General features: G+C 40.2%; 1 protein-coding gene across 16 annotated transcripts in view; it reads right to left on the bottom strand.

Moving 5' to 3' along the window:
• Positions 1-16,099, bottom strand: part of nav3 (neuron navigator 3) — a 273,084-nt gene that overhangs the window by 82,127 nt on the left and 174,858 nt on the right. For 15 of the 16 annotated variants that reach the window (XM_015040585.1, XM_015040583.1, XM_015040586.1 and 12 more), the window contains 3 exons: positions 11,258-11,330; positions 6,885-7,059; positions 1,144-1,212 (listed from right to left, as the gene is read on the bottom strand). In XM_015040585.1, coding sequence (XP_014896071.1) covers positions 1,144-1,212; positions 6,885-7,059; positions 11,258-11,330 — 317 coding nt within the window. Of the gene's footprint in view, positions 1-1,143; positions 1,213-3,500; positions 3,610-6,884; positions 7,060-11,257; positions 11,331-16,099 lie in introns of those variants that run through there. The other variant, XM_015040589.1, reaches the window with a different exon arrangement.

Here is a 16,099-nt window from a genome sequence, read left to right as displayed (position 1 = left end):
CTGAGAGCAGCACAAGGGCCAACAAACTGTCAAACACCCCCCCCTGCTGCTTGGATGCAAAACTTTATGGCCCTGTGCTAAACTACTAAACACTTGCATCAAAGTGAAGATTCAGATTTTACTAGGATGGAGTACATCTCCCAAAATATGGTGTGAAAACTCTTGATTACTGATTAAAATAATGATGCCAAAGCACATCAGAGTTGATGGGAATGATGGAAGGAGACAAACACAGAGCAAGAAAACCTGGTAGGCCACCAGAGCTACAAAGGAATAGTTCAGATAACAGATCCAAATGCCTGTGCACAGTTCTGTAAGGCTAACGTGAAAGAACTGCTAAGTTGATGCCATGAGGGTGAACTTATAAGACTATTTGTCACACCACATCAATAGCAGCAGAACTTTACTACATAGTAGTACAGAACTTTACTAAATCTGTCTGCTACTTACAGCCTGCAGCTTCCTTTGTTGTGTCTTAATTTTACCTTCATTGCACAGATGTTGAAAACTTTCCAAGGGACAAAATGTGATCAGCAATGAAACAAAACTTTCTGTTTGTGTTTGTGATGTGGAAATTCTTTGATGGACGAGAAATTGTGATCTTTGTGGAAACAGCTTCTTCTATTGTACCATAAGGATTTAAAATTGAACAGACATTTTGCTATCAAGTTCTTTTGCATGTATACAATGCAATATGTAAGTAAAGAGGTGGCAACATGTATTTTCATCTATTTAAAAAGATGCCACATATAATGTCATGAATGCTTCGTGGAAAGGTGAACAGTATAATAAAGGTCTAAATTTGCCTGATTAGCCAGAAAAGGGTCATAATTTGTGTGTGTGTGTGTGTGTGTGTGTGTGTGCACGCGCGCGCATGTGTGTTCATTTAGTGTAGTAGGTGGCAGTATTTCACTCAGAAACATTGATCCAAGCTGCCATGACAAGAACTGCCACTCCCTTCAAGAATCTCCTTGCAAAATGCTTAATATCTGACCCTGACTGTTTACCTTTGACCTTTGATAGAGTATCACGAAAATATAGAAAGAACAAGTGCAAACTAGAAAAAAAAGAATGCTTTAAAACAGAAAATTTCTCAAGACAGGAATCGGGTGAAAAAAAAAACACAGGAGAGAAGAAATGTACCTTGTGTTTTTCTTCTGAGGTGACCCTATTCCACTGTGGCCTGGAGGACTTGCATATCGTGCTGTGAGACTGCAAACAGACCAGAGAAAAAGACAGATATACAATTAAACACAGTTAGATGGAGAGCGAGAGCAGTGCCTGGTAAAAGTTCTCCTAATCCATGGCTAAATGTAATAATATGAAAGGGAGGCAGAGAGACGGAGCCGGAGCCAGGTGAAGGAAAACACGAAGCACGTGGTGGACACTGCTAGCATGCCAGGGAACATTTCTTTGATTTTTCACATGATGGCTCACACATGTTGGTAACCACAAGTGTATGACTAAGCCAATAACATCCCTCAGTCCATTTATAAAACGGCCAGGGAAACTTTCCCAAACAGGTTTGCGGTGGCATCCTTTGAAGAAAACCCCAAATCACACAGCACAGAAGGCAGGGGTGAAGGAAATGCTCAAAGCACCAGTCACAGTTAGTCACTCGAAGAGATGGGAGTTACTGCAATTATGCACGTTTCAGGCGTGCCGCCTTGTTCGTGTTTGACAGGAATTGGCTTGGCTACATGCAGAGTTGTTTTTCAGTCAAACTAATGATGTCCTGTAAACATTAAAGCGGGTGGAAAGCGGCAAGCTGAACTAAATTCATTTGAAAATTAGCCTCGCACTGGCGTTTGTTGACACATTTCCCTGTTCTCAGCAACAAGATGTAGACTAACTCACTGACAGCACACGCATAAAAGCAATAGAAAACCTGCTAAGGCCAGAACTGATCACTTGTATTTTTTTTATCTGCTGAATTCAAGATGAAGCCATTTTTTTTTTTTTTTTAAGAACTGTGTCAGAGCCTTCCCAAGGGAGGTCTAAATGTCTGACAGCTCCTTGACCTCTGTAAGACTGAATGTGTTTGTTATGATGAGGAGAACCTAAAAGGACTCCTTCCACCAGCTGCCTATGTGAGGTCAACAGAACTCTGTCCTTTCTACAAACAGTATTGGCTCCCTTTGTTTGAGACACCTGACATTTTGTCAGAACCGAACGTCTCGCTACTTAGGATTACTGAATCTTGGCTACAACAGGTATTGTTGTAGCTAAACTACTCCATAATTGCAGTATCCTTAAGATTGTCAGAAGAGGGAAATTGGGACAAAAACTGGCATAAAAATCTCTGTGTGAAGTAAGCTCAAGCTTTGTACAATTCCTTCAGCCTGAAACAGTTTTTGCCTAAATTTCAGGGAGAGGTTGGTTTTTAAGAGGGAAAAAAACACAAACTATAGATCACACAATATTAGAACAAGAGTTAAAAATTGAAAAATGTTGGCTGTATTAGTCTGCCAGAAGCCCCAAGGTTAGTCTCTCTTTTTACGTTTAACCTGAAGTCTAACTCCATCAGCAGGCTCTTTTTACTGTGGAAGTAGAAACCACTTAAGCACTTATTTAAAGAGTTGACATGAGAGTGTTGACAGCAGAAAACTCATGTCTCCACAGATCAAATAAAACATCTTTCAACATTTGTCTGTGTAATGCTCCAAACACTGCAGTACACACGCACACTATATTCAATACTATCACTATCCAATCAAAGCTTCAGCTTGAACACACCATGAACTCTTTCTCAAGGTCTAGCACTCACACATGCAGGTTATACAGTGTGCATTGATTTTTGCCTAATTATAAGTCCAGTCTATCCTCAATGTAGGACAGCAGAAGGTAGAATGCAATACTTAAATGTATGAAAGACGATGACTATGCTGTTATCTGTGTTGGTAAGTGAGTGAAGGTTGGGTGACCACATTTCTCCCAGCAACAGACCCCATTACACTGCTACATTAATTGAGGCAAAAGTAACAAACAGGCTGTCTACAATGTGTTTAATTCACCAAACAATATCTTCTAGATCAGGAGCATCCAGTTCTGGGTAGAGAACATTAGAATGGGGGCTTGTCCGGGATACATATTGCAAAAGTCCATAGAGAAGAGACATTGTTTCTGGTTGGAAAAGGTAGCAACATTTAAATGATATAACTTTCATCCCCAAGAATCAACTTTACACTGAAACTGTAATTTAACTTTCACATGCAAGTTAAAGAGATGCAAGATTTTTTGTTTTGTTTTTTATATTGAACTTGAAATATTTCAGAAAACAGTTAAAATGTAAACAGAAAAAGTGTCAGTTACAATACAAATTTGCCATGCATTCAAACAAAATTAGGACTTTACTGCAAAGAAGCAACTTCATCAAATTAGTTTTGGACAATATCTTATAAAATTCTCGAAGTTGCTCAAATTTGAGTGCTTATAACAGCTTATTGCACACCTACATTATAGGACAACATGTAAAAATTTCATTAAAAAAGACTATTTACCAGTTCATGATGTCAATGACTAATCCAGTCTCCTGAGTTTACCCTGTGATTTCCAAAAATCCACACTCTGGATGCTCCGACAAACATGCAAGCAGCTCAAGCTGTAACTACCTATGAGAAGGCTCAGTCTGGACCAGGCTATTCGCCTTCCCACAGGGCAAACTGCTCTTCCTGTCGCGAGAAACGGCGGTGGGTAGGCGTGAGGAGCGGCGTACCCGGGGGTCAACTTGTTCACCCCACGACATAATGAATTAACGAGGGCGGGTGTGCTGTGCCCTTCCAGGCCTGGTCCCCCCCGACTTCTACAGCTCCGAAAGCCTTCTGAGGCTCATGGCTGTCCAATGGGGAGTTCCCCTTTGACACACACATACGTACACACACATATCTCATCCTCTTCCCCAGAGATACCAGTAGAGCCAGCAGGTGCCGTCTATAGAAAGCTTGCCATACCACAACTGTCAATGAGAAGTATGCCAAGTATGACTCTGTGAATCTGCTGATGAAAACCTTCAAACAAGTTTTTATCTCAAACAAGAATTTATCTGCTCAATCGTGACTTAACGCAGCTGTAAAGAATTTATTTTGAGAAGTTGATTATAGTTTATAGGAACTTTAATCAAAGTTCCTGCTACAGGCACTGTTCGCACAGATTATAGCAAAATAGATCTAGTTTGGTTACTGGTATGAATGTGTAAATATGTTCTAATCACTTTTTGCGCAAAACCTCCAATATTTTACATGAAATAAAAGAGAAAATACAAAGAGTTATTTTATGGTTGGTTGAAGAATAGAACAAGTCTGTGAAGAGCCTTCCCCACCGGTAGCTACACATTCCTGGTCTACTGAATAAAAGAAGTTATTGGTTTTAATTGATGTTTATTTTCAGCCTCAGATAAAAGCTATTACAGAGATCATGGATCATGTCATATGTGTAAATACTGTGATGACCTATAATGTTTACCCAAAGTTATGATGTCACAAGAAAAAAATAAATAAAAAAATAAAACAAAATATATATCTGCTAAACAGAAACTCCGTTTCTGTTTGTTCTGTAATTTCTCTGTTTGAGCAGCAAAAATATGGTGGAGATTTTCAATTGAATAGCACCTGTGAAAGGACCAAAAACAATTCAATCATTTGAAATTTATTCTGTCAGTTCTCCATTTGGGTCCAATCTCCATATTCAGACTCATCTGGCAGAGAAAGGTGTTACATATTGTATAACAGGGTAATGTAGCACCTTTCGATGGAAATTTGTACCTGGCAGTCATTTTGTTTTAGAATGCAACTACTTTAAAACAATCCTTTACTTTCAGCTTTGCAAAATGGCCAAATGTGAGCCAGATTTTTATTTTTGAACCGAGAGCACTTAAAAAAATTAAGTGTTATTTTACATGTTTTCATATTATTTTTAGATCAACGTTACAAAGGTGAAGAATGATCAAACATTGGTTGATGGAAATTTGTCCAAGTGGCTCATCACCTTGCGAACAGATTCAACACGGAGCACACCCTTATTGAAACCACATCAAATGGGATGATGCCAGGCAAATTTGCCCATCTATGTTGCATGTATCTAGCAAAAAAAATACATAAATGGATGTATTTGATAGTTTTTTTTCTATGTGAATCTGTCTTCTATGCTTACACAATCGGCACAACAACTGGAGAAGGATCAAAACAACAAGGCATTGTATGGTGCAGTGATAAAGTGGGTACCCTATTTTCACCAGCTATCAGTTCTTGATGTAGACCTTATGAATATTGCTGCATGCTCTACCCCCTTCTCTCTCTCTCTCCCATTTCCTGCCTGATTAATGTCCACGAAAGCCAAGTTCATATTCAATTTTTAAAAAATGTGAAGTCAGTGTACATAGGTTTTTAAAGATCACATTACTCGTTAACACACTCTCTTAGAATAAAGGTCAAAGAGCCCTCTGCTACCAAACATTCACAGATTATCAGCTTGGTTAACAGGAGACAGATATAATTGTTCTCCTGACCTTTGCTATGACGTCCAGAGTTAATAGTACAGGGATGGAGACAAAGAAAGCATAGAGCATATGTGGAAATGAAGTAGGGTGCTGCACAAAGGCTTGGTCTGAATTTATCTGTGCCACTTTATTCAACAGGCATCGGACCAGAATGCATGGTTTGTGACAACCTTAACTGCATACGGCGGAGTGTCTGTAACTTTTCCACCCAGCTAAACTGATACAGTGGTAGTAGTGCGTATCACACTATAGTGATGCGTGTGAAAACCATTTCCACCTGTTGTGGGCAAGATGAGGTGTGGGCTGGTAGTGCAAGGCAGCTGTGCCCCTAGTGACCTCTGACACTCAAATGCATGACACTGACCGTAGCTTTGCCTCCCTTTTTACCAAACCAAACACAGCGAAGCTAAAGATGTTGACAAGATCAACTTGCTGACCAGCTTCTCCTCGAACAGCGAGGCTAACTGATCTTACGGAGTGGATTTTACACACAGGGGAGAGCAGATTACAACCAGAGGAACATGATCCGGTGAGGGGAATGCTGCTCATGTGTGGCATCTCAGACCTTCCTTTAGACCATCCTCTAAGGCTTGCTGTCTATTTACGTCACACGAGGCCAGAACGTCTTTCCTTTTACTGCCGAGCTGATTTTCTGATGTAAGATCTGCTGTAAAGTTGAACCACTTCTTTTGATAAGTAAAACTGGGCTGATGTTTGTTTCCATCTTAACTTTGTGTTTGTGTTTCAGGAGGGTGAGGGAGTTGGACATGTAGTAGTTTTTAGGTCTTGTGACAATAATATGGATGCAGCAAAGTATTATGGTGTTTTGCTGAAGCAGAAAAAGAAATGTAGGTGTTGTGGTCACTTTTACGCATCCTGCCTACTACATCAGCATCTTGGACATTCGTCAACTGAGATTGCCAAAAGTAATCTCACTATTTGCTGATGTTACTAAAGTTAGTTTCTGCTTCAGAGGTTTTCAAGCTAGGAGCTTCTTGAAAATTAATCTTGTATCTCAGAAAACACAAAGTGCATTTTCAATACTTTTGTGACTTTTACACAAGCACGGCAATATATGGACTAGTAAACAATTATATGAATTATTCTACTATAATTGCCAATTCTTTAAAAAAATCATTCTGTCTGACTTTTTAAAAAAATGTTGCTAAAATCTCATGTCATCTTGTTCCTGTGGATCCAGGATTATTTCACATGGTGACACACTTACACTGGCAGTTCATTGGAAACAGGTTGCATATAAACTCCTTTTAATTTTCATCACCACTAAATGGCGACTCTCCTCTGTAGTAAAGCCTCCACTTTAAGTCAACAAGCATTTCTAACCAAACCACATTGACGCAATCGGTAAACGAAGAGCGGAGGACCCCACCTGGACTGCATCTCTTGTGTTTTGAGGCTGCTGGTGGACGGTGCAGTGCTGCTGGTCTGCTGGCTGAGCTCCACCAGGGACTGGTAGTACTGCTGCTGCTGCTGCTGCTGCTGCTTGTAGCGTGACAGGATGAAGAAGAGGCCAAGGATGCTCTTCAGGTTGCCATTCCTGATCTCTGGGGGGAACAAAGGGGACGGAGGCCGTGAGTTGCCGGGACCTCGACTTCTTGGCTAACGAGTTTGTCTTGGATGTCATGCGCTGCTGCGGGGCGAAGCGATTTACGGCCAAGCACAGTCGGAGCACATTCAATGAATTAAACACAATCTGCAAGTGAAAGTGCTGCGGCGGTTTGTTTTTCATCCGCCTGTGACTGAAGTGGTGTCTTGTGACACTTAAGATAAATATTTTCCATCCTCTGTATTGTGTCTTTCAAACTCTATGAAATGAGCATGTGGTGACTTTTGAAAAAGCCCTCTTGGGGACGGAGCTTGGGAGCAGCTGTTGTGCAGCTAGCGTAGGAATGAACTGTAGAAGAACCATTATCCACAAGCATTATCTGCTGAGGATCACAGCGATGCTGAGAATAGTGCTCATAATTTGGTTAATTATAAAAAGATAAAGCTCCTCTTTAATGAGTTTAAATGCTGGGCGAAAGTATTCGAGTTTCCCACATTTTTTTTTGTTGAATTCACAAACTTGACATTTGTTTTTCTTTACAGGCAATTCATTTGTAACAAAATAAGATCCAAAGAGCTTAAAATCATTAAAAACATCATACAGTCACCTACTGTGAGAACAAGCAACGAATGTCACATTTTGTCAAATGCCATCATCAAAAACATCAAAGCACGTCGAATATGTTGATCAATGTTGTATTTACTTCTAATCAAAGGCAACTCTAAACAGGTGGGGGGTTTTTAGCCGTGATTTAAAGGAATTCAGTGTTTCTGCAGTTTTGCAGTTTTATGGAAGTTTGTTCCAGATCTTGCTTTAGTAGTGTTACTCATGTGAGAAACAATTTCAGAGATATTTTTCAGCCGCATCGGGGTTGATGCTGCACTTTGGTCAAATGAAGAAATCCCGTCTTAACATGCTTTCTTCATGCACAACGACAAGAAAAGGATTTCTGATTCCGATTCAGAATTGTGAATTTCTCTCAGGAGAAAAACATCAACTGGTAACTTTGGCTCAGGCACTCATTCTTAAATGCGGTCCACAGTGAGAGATGGCGCGCTGAGGCGGGGCGTAAATGGCACCGACTGGCGCAGGGGCCTTTATTCTCTTGTTTAATCTGCCGAGGCGCACACACAGTACTCAGCCATGTATGGCTTGGACTGTTGAGACCGTGAAACTAAGAGAAGATTAATCTCTCGGGGATTGTTTTTCATTTTATAACAGCCAGAGGCAATAATTCATACTGGGCCTTTGAGAGAATTTCAACAGAGGGCATTTTTCCCCCCCCGAGCTGTAGAGAAAGTCAGTGCTACAGATTTGAGCTGCTGGTAATAGAAACTTTTGGAAACTGATAAATAACTCTCTTTGATAAGTATTGAAAAAAGGAAAAAAAAAAATCAGCACGCTGAGAGAAGCAGCTCATGAGCTCATGTGATAGTTGGACTCCGAGGAAGTTAGCAAGAGGGGATTTCTTAATTTGACCAAAGTGCAGCATCAGCCCCGATGTGCAACACACTGTGGGTGGAATAAGGCTTTATTGCACATTCTCTCCTTTATTCCCACTTTTATATGAGGAATAATCAATAAGAGCAGATACTGGATATCCAACTGTAATAAAACCTGGATTTTGTACAACTTTTCTTGTGTTTACTGCTATTTCAATGGAAAGGGATGGTTGTTTTTTCAGGGGGACTTATTCAGTTGTGAATACATTATGTGTATTTATTTTATTACTTTTAAATAAGAAACTATCTATTTTAGAGATAAGGGAATATCTATTTTCTTATTTAAAAAAGTAACAGAATTATTTGTTTATTTGCATTTTTTATGCATTTCTAATATTGCATAACAAAAGGCTTAAGAGGTTAAAAGAAAAATCTGCAGAATTTTTGTAATCTTAATGAATAATCATCAGAACAATCGATTAATAAAACAATCAGTTGCAGTCTTAATCTATATCCTCACAAATCAAAGTATCTAAGATGTTTGTTCTAACATCTAACGTCTCCTATCTGGTTCCATTTTGCTTTTAAGTTAGTCTCAACTCTATCTTAAGTCTTGTTCCGTACGGTACAACTTTTTAAAAATTAATTAAGGACGTTCTTTAGGCAAAAGGGTGTCCTACTCAGGACTAGGTGTATCTAATAAAGTGGCCGGTGAGTTCCAGTTGACCCTTCATTCTTCCTCTTACCTCTACATCTTTGTAACTTGACGATCCTACACAGAGGAGCGCTTAAGGTTGCAAATGCAAACGCGCCTGCAGAGATCCAGCAGGACGGACCTCACAGTGGCCAGCTTGTCCACAACTTAAACTATTAGGAGCCTGTTCTGCTAACTTCATAGCTGCCGAGACCGTGCACTTAAAAAAAATTAAAAAAAAAGATTAAAGATCTACAGTTCACATCCCTGAGTTTCCTCATTATGAACGCCGAGCCGTAAAGTTTGAGAGGGGACTTTACACCCGTGTTTAAGGCCAGAAATGGACGACTGAACTTCCTGCACATAATTATCACATTTCAGGTTGTAAAAGGTTTTATTAACTCACTTTGATATTTTTGGTGTGCAAAGTGTCAAAGTTAGTTTTAAAGGTAGTCGTTTCATGCGTAGGACAGGCTGTAAACGAGGAACATTTCACGGTTCGTCATTCGATACATGATGAAAGTGCAGAATAATAAAAAGAGAAAAACAGAAACGGTCAAAACGTCAAAGCCATTCATGTCACCAAAAGCAAGAAATAATAATTTGAGGTACTTTTTTTTTTATAGCAGCCTCAAATAGTCCCAAGCTCAGCAGAACAAAATAAATTCTGCTCTTGCATGATAAAAAGGCTTTGATTTGAATTTTATTATAGACTATAACCTCCCTGAGTGGCAACGTCTGTTAGGGAACCTAAACACGCTCCGGCAGATGACTTTTTTGTTTTTTGCCGGAACTTTGGTTTACAGCCTCCCACGAGTGAAAAAACACAGTCAGGCTTTCTGAAGACATTATTGCAATAATTCCTGGGTTCCTGTGTGCACATCAAACGCTCCGTCCTATTTAATTCCCGTGCCTTGTAAAAACATAAAGAACACATATGCCAGGAAAGCCACGGGGGATTCAATTAAGACGCGAGAGGACGGGCACGGCCGCGCCCGCAAACGGAGCGGAGCGTGTACCGTGAGAGTGGAGTCGCTCGTGAAACGCATCAGCAGCGGCAATGAACGCCGTAACCCAATAGCCCATATATCCACAGACCCACTTTGGAATTCCAAGCTTAACGAGTCACTTTGCTGTTTTTAGAGCTGGAGTTGGAGGGAGGTTACAGAATTCGGAGCTGCTGGTCAGTGTGTCAGACTATTTCTGCTGTTCAAGAGGTCAAGGCCACGTTCGTGTCTTTGGTTCTTTGTAGGACGAAACTACGTTGAACAAATGAAAGTTGAAGACATTTTGCTTGAGTAGTTGAAACGTTATTTCACAATTAGACATTTAGTTCAAATAGAAGTTCTTTTGACCAGCTTAAAGTAACACATAACTTCTAGCTATGTAATTATGTTAGAAACACATGTTTTTTTGCAACAATATGAAAACTAATGGGCAGCGTGGTTATGTTTGTGTGATCAGGAGCTTCCTGCATGACTTTTTTTATTTTGTCTTTTTTTCATTAAACAATCCAGACTTCATTTCAGCATTACATGAGCTAAAGTTTGTTCTTGAGACTCAAGTCCCAGACTTCAAATGGTCTGAGTGAAATCTTATGCTTGTTTTCCTTTAGAGCAGCTTGAATCGTCATATGCACTTTTCTTACAACATGCTCTAGACATGTTGTGATGGTCTTATTTTATATTCTAATCACTTTAAATTAACTCTGTGCAACAGGTGTAATTTGGCCCATATTACATCATGAGATGCTGGGTATCCTAAAGAGACGATACACAGAAAGCCTGGTGACTTTCTTGTGTTGTACACAAATCCCTAAAGGACTTAACTACATTGGCATTTTACCTTTCCATTACCGTTAGGTTCTGTATCTGATGTTAACTGATGGCAACCAGGTTTCTGGAAATGCAGGCACTTTGAAGGTGCAGACAATGGATCACAAATGATTGGGTTGGTAAATTTAAATGCCTAAATTTAAAGTGTAGCACCACACACTTTCATCTGCGCTTCATTCAATAAAAACATTAGAAAGGTCTTAAATGTTGAGTCGTTCGCCTTACCTTCTGCTGAGAGCCCTTGGACATTCACTCCTCTGGCGTCCAAGAAACTGAGACAGGCATCCACATTCTCGATCTAGAGAGAAGACAGCAGACAGTCAGCATGAAGGACGGAGCGCAGTGAGAATGCAATGACACTTAACATTCATTGAGCCGAAATGTCTCGAGGCACGGGGCTGAGAGGAAGGGGTAGATCAGCAATATTACCCATAAAGAACATCATTGTGTGGCTCCTACAGACCCCCGCACGACCCACTGACCCGGCTGCATGACATACTGACCGCAGTGTGCTACCACCTACACAGCCACATGCTGACTGTGTACGCACTCAGCTAAATGCACACAGATATCCACGCAAACATCTATGAAGTTTGAACGGAGGTAAGAGCCTGTGGCCTATCTGAGACTTTGCACAACCTCACGCAAAACATTCAGCCTCTGCTTTCTGACGGCTCCGTATAGGCGCCCTGCGGTTACGGATATTAGGGGGGATTTTTGCCTCGGCTGACAGCGACTAGCAGGCGGCTTCATTAGCATTGCAACCGGCAGCCAGCGCCGACCCACAGGAGGTCTTTTATGACGAGGTTGAAGGTCACGGCGCTCTGTTTCAGCGCAGCGTGTCAGGGACACAACGCAGACCGGGCTGGGCGACTCAGCGAGACGTCCAGAAGGCAATGATGATTCACGAGACTCAACTCCCCCCCCCAATCACTCCCTCCCTGCTTTGTGTTGCCCGCTCAGCGCCCAAATCCATCTTTAATAATCAGATTAAGTCTCAGTAGAACCGAGAGAATGAACTTATATCTGACTGCAAACCACTTTTCTCTTACTGAAGGTTCAATTCTATCCTCTTTTGTGACCTAATGATCTGTTTTTCTGCTATAAACAGAAAAACAGAGAGTGACAAACTGAATGAAGTAGATCTGGAGATCTACTTCAGTTGGTCATCAACTGTTTAAACATAATTTAAAATAATTTTTAGGGATGCACCAATATAATAATTTGGGCTGATACTGATATTAGCTCTGCTGTTATGGTCAACAACAGATATTTACCAATACAAACAGTATATATTGGAAACATGCCACATGGTCTGGACAGTTCTTACTAGACATTTAAAAAGAAATGACTAAACATCAGTTGATACTGATGTTAATGCCAATATATTGTGCATACCTAAAAGTACAATTATTCTGAAATTAACCTAATTATGATGACAGTTCAGGACAACAGAGCAACTAAAAATGTTATTCAATCTGGGCTTTTTTTTTTTCACACAAACTTGCACTATGGATTTATGCTAGCTAAATGACCAAGAGCAAACAGATTAGATGTTTTGATGTATACTACATCAAATAAATTCAAAGATATTTTTTCTGGTTCAGTTTTATAAGATACACAAAAGCTTGATTTCTGCCCGAGTTGTTGAATTAAGAAACTAATAGAACTTTTCTGACAGCATGAAGGAGGATTTGATTCCCAGTTAGGAGTACAGAATATATATATCTATGTGTGTATATAAAAAGACGGTGACATCAGAGCAGAAGTGACCATCCTGACAGTTGAACCCTTTAAATTCCTCACTCTTGATCCAAACATTGCACCCTATTTAAAGGAGGAGCATGTTACAAGGGGCACACATACTTCTTTCTTTCCTCGACACACATTTTAAATACATGACAGAACTTGAAATCCCTGAAATTCCACTTTGGGTTCTTATTCCAAATGGTAACTTGAGAAATTATAATAATAAACCTCTGGGTGACCTCCCGTAGATTAAAGAACATTACTTTAAAGGTTTGCTTGGGTACAAAACAAATTTGGTTAGGGTTAAGGCTAACCCTAACCTAACTGTTGTTAGGCTAACCGAAACAACAAAACTATGAAATAGCAATGAAATTACCCCATTTCCCACTAAATGCTGGTCTGAGCCGGCTACATCAACGAGCCGACAACAACCCAGGCATCCACACACACACACACACAGACTTTCTCCATCTGCCGAACAAAAATCACCACCTCACCGCACATTTTTTCCTCACCGTCAGGCACCAAATAACCTTATATGTGGGTTCCCCTAGTCTCTGCCCACACACCACACACACGGCCTGACACATGTGTGCCCTGGTGTCTTCCTGTTTGATTAACCCACACACTCGCTCTGAAGTTTTGTATGTGGAAAGACATGTGCCGAGCAGCAATCGGGACCACTTCATTGCTTTGGGTTTCATTAGACTCAGCGAGAACATCGAGTCCGGTGCTGGTGTTGGCTAAACCGAACAGCCACAAGTTGGTGGAAAAGGTGTTTAATGAAAACCTCTTCAGTCAAAGCAGGCGTTATTACAGACAAACCCAATAGGGCAAATTTAATGAAGCGCACACAAACAAAGAGCAGAAGCACCTCATGACTCCTCCGCAGTCAGTGTGTGTTTGAAGCTTGATTTAATTGCTGATTAAGACACGTATAAAGGGCTGAACTCATAAACACGCAATAAATCGCCTCAGCCAAAGCTGTCAGGCTTTTAAAGACAACCTACATCACTGAACAAACACGCATCGTCTTCCACCGCTGCAGACGCTTCAATGTGGTCTTCACATAAAACCACTGTTTGTTTTCGAGCGGCATTAATGTTATAATGATGAAATATCGTCTGAAAGCGTCAACGATGGTTAGGTCATTAATGTTCTGCAGGATTTGGGTGATGTTTAAACGGCAGGGCTTTGTGGCCTCCTGTTACAGAAACCATTTAGTTGTTTAGTTTTCCGACACGGGCCGGCATCAAACGCATCTACAGATGTCATCAATGGCAAATTTGGAGAGAGGACTGATATCAAATGCTGAGGAAAAGTACCATCAAAGACATGTTGGATCTTTGTATAAATGTGTCTTACTAAAAAAAAACAAACCCTCACATTTCAGAATGTGTGAATAGAGCAACTATCGGATAAAGACGATTGGGACATTAATTTAAGATAGCAGGAAAAAAAAAGCTGAACTGTCAAAGTCACCAAAATACTGATAAAGCGCCGTCTCCTCTCATTCTCGTGAACCTAACGTCATCCAAGTAAGGACAAAATAAATACTCAGACTAGTAAAAGGAATAAAGCAGTGTAAAACTGAAAATATTGAAACAATTGGTATAATGCCAATCATTCTGGAATCATGTCTATTACGCCATAGGAATGAACTGATATTATGATCTGTTGGTAAAGGTGCAAAGTGAAAGCCAACAGAAAACATGATAAATGAAACATTTTTGATGTGTGTTGTTTTGAATGATGGCGCTCATCAAATTGTCATGTTTCTTACTGGTTTTCTCAACTGTTGACATTATGGTGTCTTTTATATGACTTTGTATTTTTATACCTTGTTGCTGAAATGTGTCATTCAAATAAGTCTGATTGGTTAATTGATTGGATCTACAGTAAATATGTATGTTTGAATCGTAGCTAAAATTTGGAGAGACAAGTTTAACAGTGACCCTCCGACTTACCCTGAACTGCATGTCTAATAATTAGAGAATCTAATCCAGGAATCTCCTAGCATAATAAGGTAATATTATGGTAGGAGGCATGTTTCCCTGCCATAAAAAGGTTGGATTCTGCTAACTTTAAACTACACAGCGAAACATTGGTCTCACCAATCATTACCATATTAAATAACCATCTCATATATGGGTTTGGGTTCAAATGATATTTCAACCCTCTGCTCTCTCTTTCCACTTCAGTAAGAGTTGCCAAACGACAAAATGAGGTTCCAGATCCATCTGCTTAATACCATCTCTCCCATCCTTGTGTTAAAAAAAAAAAAAAAAAAGAAAGAAAACAAGAAGAAGCGGTGCTGCGGTTGGTCGGGCCTCCCTAAAGATATCGAGTGACATGTGTAAGATGAATGGAACTGGAATGGGTTATCCCTAAGATGCAGCTGTCAGAAACAAATAGGCCAACACCTCAATTACCACTAAATATGGAGGGGAAAACAAGCTTCTTGAAGACAGGGCTGGAAAAACCACAGAATGATGCTGAATAATTGAAGGGTTGTGCTCAAAACGCTGCATAGTCACTGGAAAATACGTGCCACCTTAAATCCATAATTCACTCTTCCAAAATCCCGCACGATTCAATGTTTCATGAGTGCGACTATTTAGCGAGAAAGTCTCCGGGTGTTTTCTTTTTTTTTTTCCCTCTGACTTTAGAGATTATTTTCACATTTACTGTCATGATGATTGAATCAGTTTTCAAACATGCGAGCAGAGCATAAATCTTCTCCTGACTGGAGCCTGAGTCAGAGAATCTGAGGTCTGTCACAAAAGAGTCTTTTGTGCGGAAGCCACACCAGCAAAGAGCTCATTGGCTTTCGCAGCAACTCTTTACAGCAACAGTGAACTTTTATTTAGCTGGAGGTGGAAATCAAAGTCTGGCGATGAGTCAGGCAAAATAAATCCTGCACATACAAACCAGTGAATCATCTGAAGCATCCCCTCCTCCCCCTTGCAAATAAAAAAATCAATACAGACCAAAGATACAAAATATGAGCTGCTGCTGCAGAAATCGATGCATCAAAATGCCATTTTGTCCCTCAGTCAGTGTGCGCTGAAGAATGTTGGTACAAATGTACATTTTCAGCCAAATAATTCCACATAATCACATTTAAAACATGCATTAGTACCGAACATCAAAGGGAAAATGGGCAGCAACGACCACCTAGAAGTGTCCGACCCACAAACTGTAGTGTACTTTATTCATATTTGATCAAAACTGCTCCAAGCAGACTGTTTGAGGTATTCTGGAAGGAAAAAATTGGAAGAGGTATATTCATAAATGCTTGACAGTGAAACTGCATTG

This window comes from Poecilia latipinna, unplaced genomic scaffold (assembly GCF_001443285.1).
Source record: "Poecilia latipinna isolate Pla-1442-1.1 unplaced genomic scaffold, P_latipinna-1.0 Scaffold518, whole genome shotgun sequence".
Classification (NCBI taxonomy): Eukaryota; Metazoa; Chordata; class Actinopteri; order Cyprinodontiformes; family Poeciliidae; genus Poecilia; species Poecilia latipinna.
This window is presented reverse-complemented; position numbering and strand designations above follow the sequence as displayed.